The 20,114-nt window shown below is 39.4% G+C and overlaps 1 protein-coding gene across 1 annotated transcript in view; it reads right to left on the bottom strand.

The window, feature by feature from the left end:
- The window catches only part of dnah6 (dynein, axonemal, heavy chain 6), a 54,609-nt gene that overhangs the window by 445 nt on the left and 34,050 nt on the right, over positions 1–20,114 (bottom strand). Inside the window, exons 57-81 of the mRNA XM_071503919.1 lie at positions 19,837–19,953; positions 19,473–19,596; positions 19,045–19,241; positions 18,341–18,544; positions 17,558–17,683; positions 17,241–17,405; positions 16,662–16,729; positions 16,163–16,343; positions 15,080–15,259; positions 14,306–14,539; positions 12,184–12,319; positions 11,776–11,948; positions 11,120–11,310; positions 10,758–10,918; positions 9,570–9,658; positions 7,412–7,558; positions 7,130–7,268; positions 3,562–3,681; positions 3,338–3,459; positions 2,890–3,019; positions 2,592–2,719; positions 2,282–2,467; positions 1,523–1,595; positions 1,176–1,327; positions 56–278 (exon numbers count right to left, since the gene is read on the bottom strand). Coding sequence (XP_071360020.1) covers positions 56–278; positions 1,176–1,327; positions 1,523–1,595; positions 2,282–2,467; positions 2,592–2,719; positions 2,890–3,019; positions 3,338–3,459; positions 3,562–3,681; positions 7,130–7,268; positions 7,412–7,558; positions 9,570–9,658; positions 10,758–10,918; positions 11,120–11,310; positions 11,776–11,948; positions 12,184–12,319; positions 14,306–14,539; positions 15,080–15,259; positions 16,163–16,343; positions 16,662–16,729; positions 17,241–17,405; positions 17,558–17,683; positions 18,341–18,544; positions 19,045–19,241; positions 19,473–19,596; positions 19,837–19,953 — 3,766 coding nt within the window. The remainder of the gene's footprint in view (positions 1–55; positions 279–1,175; positions 1,328–1,522; positions 1,596–2,281; positions 2,468–2,591; positions 2,720–2,889; positions 3,020–3,337; positions 3,460–3,561; positions 3,682–7,129; positions 7,269–7,411; positions 7,559–9,569; positions 9,659–10,757; positions 10,919–11,119; positions 11,311–11,775; positions 11,949–12,183; positions 12,320–14,305; positions 14,540–15,079; positions 15,260–16,162; positions 16,344–16,661; positions 16,730–17,240; positions 17,406–17,557; positions 17,684–18,340; positions 18,545–19,044; positions 19,242–19,472; positions 19,597–19,836; positions 19,954–20,114) is intronic.

The raw sequence follows: 20,114 nt of genomic DNA, 5'->3' as shown, positions 1-20,114 counted from the left end.
CAGTGTATACCAAACCAGTATGCAATGAAGGTCCCTGTCTGGATCCAGTACGTACCAGTGGTGGACAGAGTCCCGGCTCTGGCTGAGGTCTTGTACAGAGGAGCGTGGTAAAGGTCAGGCTCAGAGACGTAGTTCTGCTGTGGCTCGAAGTGCACCACAGGCAGCATGGCGTTCATCACTCGAGGTAATGCATCCTCAATCACCATGTTGTCATCGTCCCAGCGACTGGCATCCATGAACATGCCGTGCACGAGCACGCCGTCCTGCAGCTCTGGTAACTGTTGTGCCCAAAAATGAGATGAAGCAGTGGTGAGTCAAAGAAACATATTCACAATAATTGGTTCTCTCATTTGAAATTATCATTGTCTCGTGTTTTTGTGATAAGTAGCAGTGTTGCTTATTTCCTTCAACACTCATCACTGCTCTCACCCTGTTATTGCTCCTTGGTTACCAACAAAAAAACAACTTTGCCATTGCAGAATCTTAATACAGCCATTTTCCCAAAGCTTTAGGGATTTCATTTTCATTGGCAAAGTCATTTATGATATTCTCATTAAACTCTCAGCAAGACAGCCAATGAGCCTAGTTTCCAAAATGTCAAACTATTCATTGAAGTAAAACTTGTAGATCATGAACTCTATTTAAACTGAGAACACGACTATTTTAAATGTTGAGAGGAAAAAAACAACCAGGAATGTCTGGCCTCAACTAACATACATAATCACGTTCAGAAAAGAACACATACTGACAATGGACAACAGACTTAATGACAGTAGGTGGTTCTAGACAACCCATGCAAATCACCCAAATATTTCTGTGTGACTGGACAAAACATTTGTGGACAACCATCAGTCAACAGTTTTAATTTTTTCAGTAATTATTGCAGAAAAGGCAAAGACGCTCAGGTCAAACAAATTTGGGTGAAACGGTTGATTAACATGAACAGGGATTATAAATTCTGCAGTGACAATTTGAGGTGATCTGGGAAACCTTCAGCTGAGCTGTTTACAAAGAAGCCTGGATAAAAATACAATGCACTTTTTAAGTCTGCTTAATGTTGACTAATACTTCTGCTATTAGTCATAACAATCATGTTTAAAATGTTAATGGATCAACTTGCACCAACAAGATCTGGAGGCAAGAGATCAGATTCTTCAACTTGCCCTTTCCACTACCTCATCATCCATGTCCAGTTTGGCGTTGCTGGGCAGAGTTCGCAGAGCCTCACAGACTGCGAACTGGTCCCTGTAGGCTGGCACCATGTTGAAGCGGAAGTTGAGCTCATCAATGGGTAAATTGTAGTGCCTTGCATGATTCTGCAGTACCCCTGCAGGCCAGAGGAGAACAAGAGACGCACATTTCGTCATGTTCTTTTGCAAGATCTTTAACATTTTCTTAAGATAACGGTCACACTGATCACTATGATTCTAGGATGTATTATAGCTGTTTTAAAATTTGCAATTTGCCGTGCTGCTATGGTTCATTAAAAAAAGGAAGTTATTTTGGTGCTGTAGTGTGTTACCAGTCAGAAAGCCTTGAGGGAAGAAGAATCCTGAGATCCAGAAAGATTTGGGCTGACCACATGTGATCCAAGTCTAGAGAGGAGTCGAGAGAGAAAAGAGGGGGAGGGATGTAAATAAATTTTTGTATCTTTAAATAGCTGAGCTTCTTTGAATGGTTGTGTTCAGGGTTAAACAAGCCACGGTGCATTACATCTGTCCTGTTACTTATGGGACCTGAAAGTGACTCAGTGACTCAACTTGTACTGGCAGAGTGAGACGGATTCTCTCTCCTGAGGTAGTGAACATGTGCAGTCTGACTCAGCGGCTACCCATCATCACTTTATGAACTAATGCAACTCTCCTGTTTGTCCCTTTTGTGTGTGCAAGAGTGAATTTTAGTGATTTTGCTACACACGTTTAAACCAGTCTTACGGAAGAACAGCTTAAGTCAGGGGAGATGAACCTAACGCTGGAAGAGGGTGCATCGGGAAATGAGGGAGAGAGAGAGATAAAGAGAGAGATAGAGGGGGGGGGGTTATCTGTGCCTCAGGGAAGAACACAAAATGATTGCATTGTTAGTGTTTATCAACTTAATGAGATAATACACACAAAATACACTCCCTTGTTTTCACTCATCTCTGATTAATTGTTATGCTTTTCAGTTATCTTTATTCATTTTTTACTTTATTTTAGCCACTCTATTCATACAACTCAGTGTTAGCAAGTGGATAATACACACAGACACACAAACATGAAAATGTGTGTTTTTATGTGAATACCTGGATGAAGGAGGTCCTGAGGGCCAGGTCCCTCACCCAGGAACCCAGGGTTTTGAGAGAAGGGTAGGCGGAGTTTGCCCAGTGGGTGGGGACCTGATTGTTCAAGAAACTTGTGTAGATGCGGTCCATCTCTTCTGACATCACCACCAGACCTGCTATGGCCTTCTGCAGAGTGATAAGTGACATCTGGGAAGCACAAACAGAATCACACTATAGAGCAAGGTAGTGAAAACACCAAAAAAGATTTTTATCTTTAGGTGTTTATTTCTAATTCATCCAAAATAAGTTTAATTTGGTTAATGTGTGTCACCCTGAGCACTCTCAGCAGTTTGTTAAATCGGTCTGTTTCCTGCCCCAAGACAGTTGTGAGGGAGTTAAGGCGGCCATTTTCATCTCGTACAAACAGAGTTTCCACTGCTTCATCCATGTCCAGACGCTCTGCGCACAGAGAGACAGCAAGACAGGATGGACATGGAAAACACAGTGCTAGATAGTAAGTTTATGATGATGCATGATGATGATCTGAACAATGACCAAAATGTATGTATGTATGTGTGTGTGTGTGTGTGTGTGTGTGTGTGTGTGTGTGTGTGTGTGTGTGTTTGTACCAGGCAGCTTGGCCAGTATAGATTCAGCCAGCTCGCAGACTATCTCATCATTACTTTTAGCTCCCTGTTGGGCTGAAGAGCGAGGATTGACATCCAGTATGGTGTTGATTAGAGTCATGGTTTCCTGGCGCTGTGGGGGCAAAAACAGACAGACAGAGACAGACACACACACACTGTAAAATCCTTGTTTATTGACATTTCACCATTGCACTCTCATTGAGTACAAATGCTTTTATAACTGGCAGTAAACCGTAGGAGCAGCTTCATATTCAATCATAAATTGGCCCATAAATAATGACATTTACTGGATAAAATGAGATAATCAGCACATCACTGCTGCAAAACACACAAACAAATGGGAAACAAAAAAGTCAGATAGACAGAGTTTTAATTTTGTATGTTTTTTTCTCTAAGATATTACTGTTATTATTTCAGTATTGCTCCTCACCTGGAAGGCCAGGTTGGCGTTCTCATGCATGCCAAAGATCTCAGGATCATCAATGATTGGAAGACTCTCAATATACTTTTTATATTGCTCCAGTTCATCTGTCTCTGGGGCATAGTAGATACCTGAACACACACAAGAATCCAAAGAAAAAATATAAATATCGTATATAAAGTATATAGTATATAAATATATATATAAGGGCAGAACTAGAGATTGAAAAATACCTGAGGATGAGTAGATGTATCCATGTTCCAGAGTTTTGGGGGAAAAGAAGCCTTTGAGGATTGTTTTAAGGCAGCGCTGATCCCAGGCATCTGTCACTCTGCCTCCATATGTGATCTCACCTGGGGAGACAGACACAAAGATCACATAATGTTTGAGTTTGAATCTGGAGTGCCACACTGAAATGATTAAAAACTCCATTCAGAATCAGCATTTACACTTACATTTACTCACTTTGCAGAGGCTTTTATCCAACGTGACTTACAAGTGAGGAACAAAACTAACGCTTCAGTGCAGTAGGAGACATTGAAGTGAGTACTAAGTACTAAATCTGTTCAATAAGGTGAAGTGCAAGGAGATCAGATAAAAAAGAACACTGACAGTGCATAGTAGGACAGGAGGTGCTGTCATAACAGTTGACTCATGAAGAGATTCTTGAGAATAGAGAGGGATGCCCCTGTTCTGATTGCATTGGGTTGCTTGTTCCACCATCAGGGAACCACAGACAAGAACAAACATGGTAAAACACGCATGATAAACCACTTAGTCTAAAGCAAACATTTTGAATAAGCAATTAAATGTTTATGAAATTTGAATATGGATGAATAAGAATCAAGTTAACAATGTCAGCAGAAGGCAAACCTGAAAAAATATTTTGGGTTACAGTTTTAAGATTTACAGAATTACTGACAGTGAAGTAATTGATCTCTGACATGTAAAGATACAGTGTACACAGTAATATTTATCTTAAGACTGCAAAGTGTGCTTCTTGCCCCTGTCCTTCCTCTCTCTTCTTCTCAGCTGGAAAGTTCAAATAGCAACTTGTAACTCATAACCAAGACCAAGCTAACTTTCACCTCCACAGTCACCACTGACACTGAAACAGCTATTTTTGATGCCTGCTTTTGTCTCTCTCTCTCTTTCACGGAAAATTATCAATGTGCATATTTATTCATATTATTATCCATATTTGTACAAGAGAGTGTCAATGTATATAGATGGATGTCTGTATATTAGCTATATGTTGTATATATATTTATATATTATATTCTTTCTGCACTGCCGTCATTTTTATCTTTATTTATAGCTTATTTCCTTTTCAAGTATGTGTGAGATTTGAGTCAAAGATCTGTTTTCTTGTGACATGTTTTTTATTTGAGAGTGAAATAAACTAGCTTCAGGAAAAAAGTGCGCTGACAAAACATATATTCCATTTATTATTATTAAAATGTTGATAAAGAGATTGAAAAATTGTATATTGCAGTTTTAAGCCTGACCTTATGACCTGAGCTTAAGATGACAAACCTAAGATGGCTAAAATATGTATTCCTCCATTTATTTCCTCTTCACTCGTAGTCATGTAAAAAGCCACATACAGTATAATAGTGTGACCGCAGTCACACATTTTCATGTGTCTCTGAAAGGACCAAAGGCTTGTTTAAAATTTCAGCAGTAGTGTCAGGAATTATCCTCTTGACAGGCATGACTGAAAGGTACAGCACATGTTACCACAGAGGAAGATAATTTTAAGATTCTGTTTAAAATTTAACAATTCAACAGTTAAAAATCCATACTCAGTAAATATCCATACAGTTGTGTAAGGGGGTGGGGTGGGAGGTGGGGGGCGGGTAATCAGATACATCTCTGCTGAGGCTCTTAATAAGCTGCAGGCATGGTAAAGCTGGCAGAGCCTTCTCTTTGCACCAGAAGAGAAAAACTGCTCCTTCTAAAAGAGGAAAGGCAATATCATGCTTGGTTTGAGCCCTAATCTTTCCCTCAAAGAGTGGTGTAGCTCTGGCTCATGAGGACTGTTAGAATTAAGGATTAAACTAATAGCACAGTAGTGTGATAACAACAATGAAAGACATCAATTTGATGTGGTGTGCTCCACTGAGATTGAACACAGCCCATAATCATTTAAAGGTGTAATTGAAAACCAGATTAGGGAAACAAATGAACTTTAGAGATAGATGAGTTTTGTTAATGAAAGGGATCCCTCCTCTTCTTCATAATAACTTTGATGATGTCTGTTATGGAAGTTCATGATAAACAATATTAAACTGACATAATTAAATTCAACTAAAACTTCATTTGTGTCCATTAGGGTTCCCAGGATATAAGCCAAAAATAAAACTACATTTAAAAAAAGATTTCAGTTTAATTTTTGAATTAATTAATTAAATTATTGTTGAAAAATTAAAATAAGAAAAAGGAAACTTCATAAACAAATTAGTTTAAAATTCCAAAGCATTAATCCTGTTACATTGATAAAATTATGATGTTAAATGTGATGTTCAAACTAGAGAACAATGTGCTATCTGAACTGTGCTATCTGAACTATCTGAATGGAAGTGTGGCTGTGTTACTATTTTAAAAGAAAATGAAATTTCATTCATTAGAATTTCATTTTAATATTGTCAGCATTTCTGGTATATGAAATCTGTCAGTCATCAAAGTCGGTGAGAGAGATATGACAGCTTCTTTCATTAATTTTTACAGAAATGTGCCACAGATAGAAACTGGTGCCAGCTTGGTAAATACACTTAGCTGAAACGTGCCCTGCAATAAATCCTTCCTTCATGAAGGCTATAATGTTCAAATATTGTTGTTTATAGTCACTGACAGGTGTTTCGAATATTCCGTCTACTCTAGTTAACGTAAATGAGGTGGACATCTCCATGTACCATGACAGATGATGTGATTTGTCAAACTCTTCCATATTACATGAGTGCAGTAGCACAGGGGTTTGATTTCTTTATCTGCTGTGCGTTTTGAGAACATCTGGCCTTTTTATTTTATTTCTATAAACATGCAATCAAGAGGAAGAGAGCAGTGAAATGTTGAGTGAGAGTTCAACGAACACAGAATCGCAGCTGCACCACAGTGAAATCGGACAGATTTTCCCTGCTTTGTGAAATCAGCAAGTATTTGGCTCTCCCACATTTCATCTGAAGCTGAAAATGTGTTTGTTGTTGACAAAACAACAATGCTCTGTCTGTGCCACACAAGGGACACAAAAAACATGCCAGCAAACGCAGTAATAAAAAGAGAATGTTTCCATTCACACTTCCTGCCTCTTTAAAGCCAGACAATCTCAAGTTTCATGTAATGCTAAACACTATGATGTCACAGTGAAACTGACCTTTCACCTTGGGGACATAAAATGTCATCCCTTATTAGACATTTGTGTTCAATTGTGTCATAATTAGCATATGACTTGAGTTATAGCCAAAAACATGTTTTGTGATCTGATCTCTGACCACCCAACTCTAATCCATTCAACCTTGATTCCAAATGAGTGTTTGTGAATGTTGTGATAAAATTCCCTACAGGTGTTCCTGACAAATTGCTTTCATAAGGATGGGACAGACAGACTCACAATCTAAAACATTATGACTCTGACCATGAATGTTGCTGGTGCAAAGGCATAGAAATATGATTGGAGCAGTACATATTAGTACATATGTAGTACAGTGCATAATAAATTGTGCTGTACATGTAAGCCTATATGCTTTTAGATACACCTGCATGTACATAAACATAAACTTATCCGGCTGAGTGCAGGCCTACCAGTGATGTAGATAAGAGCATCCCAAGGGATAGTGCCGTCTTTGCAGTAGAGGTTGAGGTTGAGCAGAGCACACTCCCTGTCACTGTCGTTAAACTCATAGCGGATGTTCCAGCCCAGAGGGCCAAACTTCTTCCTCTCCTAAGACACATACAGATGAGACATGCAAAGACTGACAAGCACTCATGATGCAACAGCATGCAGCAACAAAGTAAAACACATCCAGGCACACAAAGCAGTAATGATCAAGTATGTATGAGGTACTGAGAGGAGTTGTGTGTAACCTGGATGATTGCATGGAAAAAGCAGATTCCAAAGACAATCTTCCTCCACTGGCGCCCCAGAACGTGGTCCTCAAAGAAACTGCTGGAAATCTCTGTAAATGCACGTCGTATGTTGGCTCGCAGGCCTTTGGGAGGCTCATTGGTCACCTGGAAATTACAAAACAAACACACAGGGCTTGATGATGGTTTTGAGAAGATCACAGTCAGTCCTGCTCAGACTGCCAAAAATCCTAGGGTCAGGCTATTTCGCCATGTCTTGCAGGCCCAGCTTTGATACTTGTGGCTCTGATGCAGTTCTCACTCATGGAAACCTGTGTATAATTCCCACTCATCAGATTTGTTTCTAACTGTGAAAGCTGGATAATCAACTGACAAAGCCTGATACCTGTAAATCTGTAAATACAAATCAAATCATATTTCATATTAATAATATTCAAGATAAGGTAATTAGTGAGTGGACTGTTCAACACTTGATGAATATTTAATTGATAATAGCAATGATTACATAGCTCATATAGACGATGCATACTGGGAAGTAACTGGAAAATTTCTCTTACCAGTTATTGAGTATATCTAACTGACCTTTACTGATGAGACAGGCAATATGAATTAAGTAAGCAAGTCACCCCTGGTTCTGATCATCATTTCACAATGGTAGCCGACGAAGGAAAACCAATCATGGATTATTTTTCCAAATATTTGTTTAACAGTGTGCATGTGTTACAGTATGATAGAAATCTGAGACAGATTAGATACCAGAGCAACTGCTTTGACTGGAGCCCTAACAGAACTAAGGTCATATCCACAATACACTTTTCTAACCAACAGGAGCCTAGATAGAGAACCACCTGTGTTAATATCTATTATTTATGAATCTGCTCAGGAGAAGTTTTACAAAAAAGTATGGGGGAAATGTCAAGAGTGAAAGTGAGGTTGGCCTCGTCACTATGGATGACGTCAGGTGTCACATCTATAACAACAGCTTCACAACACTGGAGATGAGAATGAAGCCAGCTTTATTCTATCATGTCAGTAAAAATCATGTATCATAAAAGAAAGTTTTGGACAGCACAAGGTCTACAAAGGTTCTTTATGGTTTGATTTCTGCTGTTAGTTTCCTCCACAGATGATTGAAATTTCTCCCAGTCATCATAACTCTCATTTCTAGTGGACAGCAGAATTTTTTAGGTACTGAAATATCACAGATCTGATGTACCAGCCATTAGAATATTGGTGCATATGACGTAATAAATTTCATTACATGTTTCATTAAAAGGCAGAATCAATTATTAACAATTTAAGTGAGCTCTTTGACTTTTTAGCAACAAGTAGCAGCTGAGTAACAGCTGAATACACAAATTACAAGAAAACTGTCTAACTACTGAATTTACACATCAGTGAATGGATGAAATTTTGGGTCAAGTCAGTTTCTTTTACATAGCCTATGGAATTAAAAGCATACAATCTTTGAATAAACCTGAATAGAAAAAATCCTTTGCTTTGATGTTCATTGTTTCACCACCTCTGCCTTCTGTTCAACTAATTACAAAGCATGCAAAATGTCACACAAGGTACAAATGAAAGGAATGAAAATTACATCCATTTTGCCTTTTTACTTATATTCCACTCCTTTACCCAAACACACACAACTGCCATTATGTAATACCCCAGCATATTACCATCAGGGTTCTTTAGTAATTAATGAGCTTTCTTTAACCCACTGTCTCTAGAGCGCACAACAGTCTTGAGATTAAATATGAATAGTCTCTTGTACAGAATAATATGTGCAGTTTCAACTTTAAGTTTCCTATGGAAGTGTAAGAAGTTATTCTCATTATCAATATTTAGAATATTTGCTTTCAAGGCTTGTATGTCTGTACTCTTTATGAAGAATAATGATGAAGAGCGACTTGCAACGGTAGACTGGACTGCTCACTAGAGAGAAAGCAGACTTGCTCAACAATAAACTATTTCACATTGAAAGTGAAGGCAACAAATTTCTTCAGACTGAGAACATTAATCCTGTAGAGCAATCATTGACAGACAATCTTCAAATGAAATGAACTGCAGTGAGATTTTAGTGGAAGAGAGAGAGAGAGAGAGAGAGAGAGAGAGAGAGAGAGAGAGAGACTGTGTGTGTGTGTGTGTTTGTGATTACCTTGACAGAGTTCTGAAGCACTGTAACAGGAAATACTTTGCTGGGCATGGAACTGAGAAACAAACGGAAATTCTCGTGGATTGATGTATCTGCATAGCATAACAGAAAGGAACATTATTCACGGCCACACACAAAGAAAAGAACTTGATGGTTGTCTCTCTAAATATCAGACATCCCAGTATTTTTTCCTTGTTACAAATGTGGTGAAAAACCATGGGAAGAACCACAAAGACACCAGGCAGTTAGTCATTTGTGCCCCCAGAAGCTCAGTTATGTTTTCTTTTTGTCACACTGCAGAGTATTTGCTTGTGTTTTCTGTATTTTCTTGGCATTTTTTTCATGTTGCAGTGTGATGAGCTCTCAAATACCTAAAGAAGTAACAGAGATGTTCAGCCCTAAGTCAGCAAAAATATTCACAAAAAACACAACTCTCCCACATTGCCTCTCTTTTACACCTGTGGATTTACACATGCCACAAACTCGGCATGTAATACAGGGGCTGCAGACATTTATTTGTCCACCTGTCAAGTATGGAAGTAAACTACAGCCCAAGGCTCCCAGTCCATGAGCCCTATATCGACTGAAATGCACAACCACAATGGCATGATTTGGGAGAGTAATCATTTGCCCCACACTAAAGTCCAACAGTAGTGATTTTGAATTTAATAGGTAAATCTATCACATGATCAAAGAAAGTATCAAAAATTTTAATTTTTCAAAAATGTCTACATTTTTATTGGTAAAACTGGTAAAAGCCTGTTGTATAATTGAGCCTGTTTAATAGTATAAAAAAGTCATAAACAATAGCAAGATGAACTTACTGTTAATCCTGTATTAGGTAATGTTATTGAGAAGTAAACCACTGATGTGATCATGGTTTAACTTCATTAATATGTGGCCTCTAGTTTTAGCTTGATCTAGTAGCTGTAACCTTAAGGCTCCAGTGTAAATTTACTTCTTGTGGCATGTTATATTTAAAAATGTTAAATTTGAACTTTTTGCCTGCTAAATGACATATTTTTTGCGAATAAATCATTATTGCATTATTGTGCTAGTTAGTGTGCATTACAATTCTAAAACAAAACTGGATCAATCTTTTAGGAGCAATAGTACAACATGAGATGAAAAATGGGACAGCCCTATAGTCCCACAGTCAGCCCCAGTGCTTCTGTGCTTATATCACTGTACCTGGCTCAGTGAAGGTCTTGATGAGCTCCTCCATGGCTAACAACCAGGAGACAGCCAGATGGCAGTTCTGCAGAAAGACCCAGTTGCCGCTCCTCAGTGCTGCATGGATCATCTTCTCAGCTATGGGACCCTGGCCTTGACCCAGTGAGATGGACTCAACTCTGAGAGACATCATGTGGTATGATGATCAGTATATAAATCCATTTTCCTCCTTTCTTATGATTGGAGGGCAAAGCTGGGGGGATTCTAATTAAGCTTTATTGTCTTGGCTCCTGGTACAATATTACTACTGCAAAGACAAAATGTTTTAAAATTCACCCTTAGCTCCACTTCAGTGTGTGTCATGTGCGTTTTTTTTTCACCTGTCGAGACATCCTCTCTCTTTTGCAAAACGCTGGAAGGCACCCATGGGGTCAGATCCTGTGCTGAGAATGAAAATCAGTGGGGTGGTGGGGGACATGTCATTGTAGAGGTTAGCCAGGTCAACAGGAGGGTTTTCCACAAACTGCTTCCCCAGGCTGACAATCACAAATTCTGTTGCTGCAAACACCACCTAGAAGGAGAAGAAGAAAGTACAGTATGACAAAGAGAGTGTGACAAAGGAAAGAGTAAATAGACAGCAAGGAGAAAATCAAGTAAAAAAAAAGGATTAAACACAAAAAGTGCATACTCCAGGGGAGTGGGGTAAACTGACATGATGGGGACAAAAGTAGAAATAAAATGTAAGAGATGGTTTTTATAAAAAGTCAGAGCATTGCTGCAGAGACTGAACTCTCCTGGTTTTCTATGGGAGGGCAAAGGAGAGAAACATGTTATGGCCTGGTCTTGGTGAGGGCTGCAGGCCAGCATAATTTTAAATTAATGCAGTAAAATCTTTGTTGGGTTTAAAAATTCAAAAAACAAGTGACACGGACAAAATTTCTTCTCATTTGAAATTCCTCCTGTGATCCTGTAAATTTGGAAATCTCCAAAACCTACAGAAGTACTGTATCTTTCCATAGACTTCATACTGGCTCACCTTCTCTTCCAAGAAGCTCTTGATAAGGATAAGTTTCTGGAAGGCCCCCAACCTCTCATTCCAGTAACCTCTGATGCTGCTGTCCTTCTTCACCTCTTTGGACTCCCCAAGGGGAGGCAACTCTGACACATAGTCTTCCCAGGTCTCTGGATTAATAGATCCTTGAAAACGTCCTAGAGGGGAGCCGACTGTTATTTAATGCTACACAAAGACTTTTTGTTGTAGTGTAAATACAGATTTGCAAACTATGCGGCAAAGGAATGGTCGAAGAATGATTAGAATAGTCTGACAGTGAAAAATGATGCTTTATATCTAGGTATCCAGTTCTTATATCTAGCAGAATACCCTTCACTAAATATACTGATTGTTACTGAAAAAGCTAAGATAACAATGGGGTTGGGGGGTTACCCAGCTTGATGTGGATATGTGTTCTGGTGATCTCCTTGGAGATGTCCTTGAAGCATGGCAGTGTCTCCTCCAGCTCACAACATGTCTGCCAGTAAAAATCACTTAACCATGGCACATCTGGCCGCTCTGCATAGTCCTGGTAGATAGGGAAATACAACAGGGGATTACTACAAAAATGGGAAGAGAGGGTATAAAGATGGAGGACAGACCTTGGGTAGAGAGACACTAAAGAAGAATAAAATAATGTCAATAAAAGTAAAAACAGAATATGATTAAAAACATCCATGGAGGGTAAACATTGCAGATGAGATATGGTGGCATGGAAATGCAAAGACAAATTTGAAAAGCGCTCAAAATTAGCAAGAGAAGCGTAAATGATTGATGTATTGAAGCTGTGATGCAAAAGACAGGACAGAGTTGAAGGAGAAAACAGAAAGGACAACATTAGCATGGGGATCACGGTGACTGACAGGCAGTACCTCCATCCAAACTAATGTCATATAAAGGAGAGCCAAATGGTGGGTGAAAACAGGAATATACCCCTGGGTAGCACTGACTGATTTGTACTGTGGTCTCAAAACCATCTAAATCTGTCAATAAAACCAGAGCTAAATCTCAATGGTGCTTTTAGTCTTTGCTCTTCTCAACCTTTTCCCTTATTTACTGGCCAAACCAATTGTACCTAAGCTGCACACCCTTCTGTCCCACTGGGATTTGAGAGAGAAGATAAGAATTATAGAGAAACACAGTGTAGAGAGAGAGAAAAGGAGAAAAGAAATCCATTGAAATATATGCAAGTTGCCATATTCTGAGGTCAACGGGACTCTGTGGAGTTCATATGCCCTCATTTAGCCCCTCTGAAGGTCTCCAGAAGGACCTTATGTCTGACTTTAGGTACTGAGATTTCTGCATTGGTTGCTCAAGGCCTATTTGCATGTTATAGGCAGGTTGTATGGACAGCTGAGAAACAGAGATACTCTCTGTTTCTTATCTCTCGTTCACAGAAATATTTATTTTGTCAACCTCTCCACAGAAAGACTTCCTCACTGTCTGTGTCTCCATCAGTGTCACTAGTATGTCAGCAATAAGCTAGCCAAGAAGGAGAGACAGCCCAACTGTCACTTTGTGACAAAAGACTTTTTTTCTACCGACTCAATCCGTACATGAGAGGGGGAGAGAATGAAAATATGGCTTACAGGCCAACTTGGGGGGGTTTTCGACTGAGGAAAATAAAACAGTGCCTTGATTATCTCTAGTTACGAGGCTCCTGCCAACAAACTGTAACAAATTTTTCTATTTTCTTCTAATTATTAGAATACCTGGGAGCCAAAAAAGATTAAAAAAAAAAAAATCATTGCTATTTTCCATTTAGAACTCATGACAAAAACAGTTAAAAAAACAGGCTGTTATCTCACTACTCCTGCAGGCAATTAAGCCTCATGCCTTATCATTCGTTCTGGAGTCAGTGGTCAAATCTTCTTACTAACAGTTGGCCACTCTGGCATATTTAAACAGCTCTCTAAATAGAGAATAGCTGAACGGATTTAATTCAGCTATTCAGCCCAATAACTCTTAAGCCTGTTGCACCAAATATGTACGAGTCCAAACTGTAGCTTAGTTTGAACATAGTCGGTCTATCAGGCTAGAACCTAATAAAAGCTGATTTCACTTTATGAGTTAGCTACAATGTACTGTAGAGTTAAGATATAACTTAAAATTTACATGTCCCCCAAGCAGGTTTAAGTCAGACAGTTAGAAAATGGCAGGCGCCCAAGTTAAAGGAGCCATAGAGCACACTGCCTGTGACAGACAACATCCGTTTACAGTGATTTTATGACAAGAATTGTCATTGACACCACTTGCTTGTTGCTTGTGACAGAAACTACTGATGATGACTTTGACAGATTTTGTTTCCAGAAACTCTTGTTGATTTTTCCATTATCTACAAACATGTCAATGTGTAATGAATTCATTCTCACCTTTGTTAAAAATTTCAAAAAAAGTACAACCAAAGTGATTGACGATCATAATCATTTATATAAGTAAAAATGTAATCTGTCCTTCATTAGATTTTCATTTGACACCAGTAATTAATCAACATGAACTTTGTTTCACACCTCACCTTTTCCAAGGAAGCAGCTCCTCTTAGAAAGTGCTGCCATTCCACATCGGAAATTTCACCACGCTGCCTCATGATCTCTATACACAACATGAAGCTGTAGATGAGCTTGTGCTGCTCAAAGAGGCCTCGGGACACACTGATGTAGGAGTTGAGCAAGATCTGGTCCAGCAAGATCTGGAGACGCTCCTCTAACACACTGCTTTTCTCTGACGTCTCAATGGTGGAGTTAAATACCTAGGAATGGGGAGAGACAGGAGCAGGAGTAGGACAGAGAGATATTTAATATGAGGCATATAATTATGTTAAATGTGGATGTCTTTACATCATATGTTCTTGAAAAAAGTCAAAACTAGAATTACTGCCTTGTGGTTGTATGCCTCTGCTGAACAGTTGCAGGTTGCAGGAAATATGTACACAAGCTCCCCATCTTGGGGCCAGAAAAGTGTTCTTCACTTCACTGTGACATTATCATGTCACAGTGAAGTTGACCTTGACTTTTGACTGTTACAAAATGTCATCACTTCATTTTATCCCATTAGATATTGCTGCAAGATTGTGCCATAATTAGTGCATGAATTCTTGAGTTATGGCAGAAAAGGTCACAGTGACCTTGACCTTTGACTACCAAAATCTAAACATCTAAACCTAAACGTTTGTAACAGATTTAAAGAAATTCCCTGAAGGCATTCCTGAGATATTGTGTTCATGTGAATACATACTCAGATAGAGATTTGTCTGTGGATTGTAAAATAAAGCCTGGTTGCTCTCTCTCACCTGTTTGAAGTATTTGAGGGAGAACTGGTACATAGGATCGATCTCAGAGAGACTGGCAATGACAAAGTATAAGACAGAGCCTCGGGTGGCCACGGGCCGGTAGCACTCCCTTGCAGAGTTGATCATCAGCTCAGTAGCCTCTGCCTCCTCCAGACGGTGCTTTATGGCCTCAGATGTCACCTGAGGTAACAGCAAGGGTGTGGGTTTGGTTTTGGTTTTTGGTAGGGACAATTTTTGTCAGATGGCCCAAATAATATGCACACTCTCTTTTTTCTCATTCATAAGCATATGTGTGTGTGTAGGTGATGTGCTGCTCTGTTTGAACCAACTCTCTACTGTAAGCCATGTTCAAGAGATTTTGTAGCTGTGTCCTTTCATTTTGTCCACTTGTGCAACACAAGTCATGAATTTCATGATAGAGCCACAGCGATGCTCAATCTCATCTTTAAATTATATCAAAAAAACATATTCTTGTGTTATTTTTTATGAAGCTCATGAACTCATGGAAAGATCTTTCACTAGGACATCAGAGCTCACTTGTCTGTGTCTGCATTTCTCAAGCTACTGCAGTGAGGGGGGGGGGGGGGGGGGGGGGGGGGGGGGGGGCAATAAATAGTAAATATTTCTCCTCTTAATTTCAAAGAAGTTTGGATTGATGGCAGAACATTCTTAGCTGTTACTAACACTTTGCTCTTCTGGTCAGATATACCTAATGCAGTTTGAAGATGGTTGCCAGATTGTTGCGTATTGAAATAACCAACATTTTGTAGAAAACACACAGACCTGGCAACTCATAGTTGCTGCATAGATCTCACTGGTAACACAGAAGGGAGTTAAAATGTTAAGATCATTCGTGACAGGGAAAAACACTGATAGGGAGGGACATGTCCCTGCTGTCCACTCCCGAATCTACACCAATGTGTATCAGAAAGGAAAATAACGGAGAAGAGAAAGACAGTCCCAACGAGCAGATGGAGAATAAAGGAAAATTCCAACAAAAGTGGAAATTATCTCAAATTCATTATCTTAATAGTACAGAACAGAACAAGCATCCACATTTTGTTTGCATTGTCCCAGATTTACCTTTGACTCCTGGAGAGTCTGAACAAGCTCCTCATTATCTAGTATATTTCCCTCTGAGGTGAAGAGAAGCTTAAGGATGCGGTCTTCGATATCTTTCAGCTGATTGCGGTCAGCGTTGATGCGCACAATCAGCTCATTTCTCTGTTCCTCAAGATGTGGACTCTCTAGACGCACCACATCACTGAGGAGGAAGACAGGTTGCAGGCAGATTGTGGAAGAGACAAGAATGTGGGGTCCACATGTATGTATATATATATATATATATATATATATACACACACACACACACACACACACACACACACACACACACACACACACACACACACACACATATATATATTCTATAACCTGCTAAATAATGCTGAGATCATGGTCAATGTACGTAAGTGCAAAGTGCAAATTGTCTGCATGAGGTACACAAAGATTTATATAGTGGTTTGTATATGTGAATCAAATGGTTTTGGATGGGATGCAATATCCATATGTGTCTATGTACCTAAGCAGTTGGTCCTCCAAGCCAGACTTAGTCACAGTGAAGTTGATGATTGTAACTTTGATACACACCTAAAAGACAACAGAAACCCAAACATACATTAAACAACTTCAAGTGACACTGTCACAAATAAACGGAATGCATTTCCACTGTGAGTGACAACCATCATTAATCATTCACACAGCTACAATTCAACATGTGCACTAAACACTGGGTCATTCTCAAAACCATTTTAACTACCATTTTGACTTTATCTGCCATGTCACTTTGAATCCTTACATAAGCGTTACAGACAACTATCAAATGCTTTATGATGATGATGATGAGCTTTATTGTCACTGTAACAGTACAAGTAGTATGCTGTCTGGATCTGCCTTCATGCACTGCTTGTTTGAATTAACACTGAGGTAAAAGCTTATATTCACAGGGTGTTGCTGCTCTGTTGGGCTGGTGGAGAATGACTGTGATACCACGGCATATGGGTATAAATGTTGTGTCTTGTGGAAACTCTTATTCTCAATCCTCTATAGTGACCTGATACTGTGCCTCTGATGCTGACTGACTGGGAGTGTGTGTGCTTACCTCTGGCAGGTAGTGGGGGTTGGCCATCTTAGTGGTCATATACAACCTGAAGTTTTTGTCATAGTCAATATCTGAGTCTCCAAGTCGGATCAATGTCCGTCCACCAGCCACAAATGTCTGCTTCAACAGGATGGGCTCCAGCGCTGGATCTAGGGTCTCCTTTAACTATCCACACACAGTACAGGAATATAAGAATATACACATCTACTGTCCAATACAGGTATTATAAAATAATGTTAGATTAATTATGAAACTATATATTACACCCTTCCAATGATGAAGCATCTTTAACCATGACATTGGTGGTGTGTTCTTACCTCCTCTAAGAGTACCGGCATGCCCATGCGAATGGCATTCTCTAAGGTACGAAGAAAGTTTGGGTCCGTCAGCTTGATCACCTTTAGATCATGCTTGGCCTCCTTGGAGCGGATCCATCGGTTGGCCTGAGTGTGAAAGAAATAACATTTATCTAATGTGATGAAAAGATGGCCTCTTTACATATTTTGCTCATTGTAAAAATGAAAAAGTGCACAGTTACAGGGATGTAGGAGAAAAAACACCCAAACATGACAGGAGAGACAATTAGACTTGACAGCGGTCAGGGAAAAGAGCAACGAGGCCTAAAAAATGAGATTGAAATGATAAAATGTTACAATATTTCCATCCTGTACATGTTTGTAAGTCTGAGTGAGCTGGTTTGTGTCCTTTCTACGTGGGAAAGCTGGACATTGTGTGTGTGTCCTGCGGCATGGGCCTGTCTGAGACTTTGTCTCTGACTGTTTGTGACAGGAAGTTCTATTTTGAGAGATTTTCTGTTCTTCACGCTGGTACTGCAGCCATGTAACCACTGTTTTAAATCAAATGAATCCCAAAAGGTTCTGAGACAAGGAATCTGTGGTATAACGTATTATTTAATTTAGGTTTTATAAAACAGTATATTTACATCTTTACATGTCCCTTGCATAATGTAATAATGTTGGAAACTATAGGTTAAATAGATGAATTAAAAATTTAAGTCCTTGAATAATAAACTGATTATCAACAAATCTCTCCTGAAGGACACTGAACAAAAGCTGCCTTGATCCTCGTTTCTAGTTCACCTGATCCTGTGGGTCAATCATAAGAGGCCAGCGGCGGCCCGCGGTCACCAGGATCCCGTTCTCTGTGGAGACGTTGTCACGGGGCAGCCCTTCTGTGTTCCACTGACGGATGACGAATGGGTCACCCAGAATATTGATCAGGCTGAAGCTGGAACTGATGGGGATGTTCAGGTCCTGGCACTGTATTATCCACTGGTCAATTAGCTGGGGAAAGGGAGCATATACATACACACACACACACACACACACACACACACACACACACACACACACACACACACACACACACACACGTATGGGTACATGCATTTTTGCTTCAGATGGTTCTTGTTTTGCTTGAAATAAGATTTCATTTGATGTTTTTTTAACCTCTTGTTTTTGGTAAACTTCACAATATTCTTTTTAAAATATATAATATACATATGTATTTATTTAATTATTTTTTAAATCATTTTTCCCCTTTATTTCTGTTTTTAATAGTGTACATACAGATGGAGTTCAGTGCCATTACTGTAAGGGGAATTACATCTCACAGATGAGACAATAATGGGGCAATTGGGCCCTGTTCATTTTTTATGTAGTACACTGTATTGCAGTGAGGTATGACAGTGTACAGAATACTCTTACTGGAACCACCGGTTATTCATACTGTATACCGCAGCAGCTATAAAGCTCTCAGCTGCACCACAGCACATTGCACCTACCAGCTGTCTATAATGGGAAGTGAAAGCTCCATAGTAGGCTACACAGGCAGCTGCGATGAAGACATTTCCCACAACGTTGATGATCTCTTGGTTAAACAGGGCAACACTTTCCTCCCAGCGCACTTGCTCATCACCTAGGGCAGAAGTTAACTTTCCTGCCCTGGTCAACCGTGCCTGTGTCAGAGCCATGGTGTTAACTTTGAAGAGGTAAAAGGGTAAAAAAAAACAGAGACAAAAAAATATTAGCTGGTAAATAGGAAAATGCTGGCAGACTTTATTTTTATTCTTCAACTTTAATGGAGAATGAAACCTGCTTGAACACTGAAAAGGATAGTGAACTACAGAATAGGGAGTAAATTCACATAAAATATACAGTAGATAGACCCATGTAGAGTTTTAAGGTAACATATAAAGGGTCCAGCCCTCACCCAAATCCTCCTTCTCATTTACACTGTTGTCAAACTGCTCCTGTAAGATGTTGATCTCATTCTCCACTTCCTGAAGCTTTTGTTGCTTCTCCCTCAGGGTCGCCATTGTCATATCAAGCTCTTTCTGCATGGGTTAGGATAGAAGGAGAAAAAGATAGAGCAATACCATTAATAAAACATTTAGACAACATTTTTCATTCTAGTCATTAAGTTTAATATTTGTGGGGCAATCTCAGATGGGAAGAAAAAAATTGGCAGCAGATTTTAAAACAAGAGTATTTAAAGTGAAATCCATAAAACTGTAATCTGTGTATGTACTTTATGGGGTAAATCTTAAATTGATACTGCACTTTATGTTACTGACCTGCGCCCTGGCCAGATTTTCTCTCTTTGGGCCGACTTCTTTGAGAACTCTGGAGTACAGATCCATGGCTCTGACCCACATACACATCGATGTACAGGCTTTGGACACCTTCTCCACCTAACAGCAGCAGAGCAATAAGGAACTTGACCAAGCAACAGATACCGAAACACACTGTATCATGTTCCATAATTTACAGCCAGGTCATGCAATCACAAAATCTGTACAGCTCATTTCAGTGGCATGTGTATGACCATAATGCCATAATCAAAACTTAAGCA

This window comes from Trachinotus anak, unplaced genomic scaffold (genome assembly GCF_046630095.1).
Source record: "Trachinotus anak isolate AG129_WGS33_773 ecotype Australia unplaced genomic scaffold, CSIRO_AGI_Tana_v1 ptg000019l, whole genome shotgun sequence".
In the NCBI taxonomy this organism is placed as follows: Eukaryota; Metazoa; Chordata; class Actinopteri; order Carangiformes; family Carangidae; genus Trachinotus; species Trachinotus anak.
Note: the sequence above shows the minus strand (reverse complement) of the source record. Positions and strands in the feature narration are given on the sequence as shown.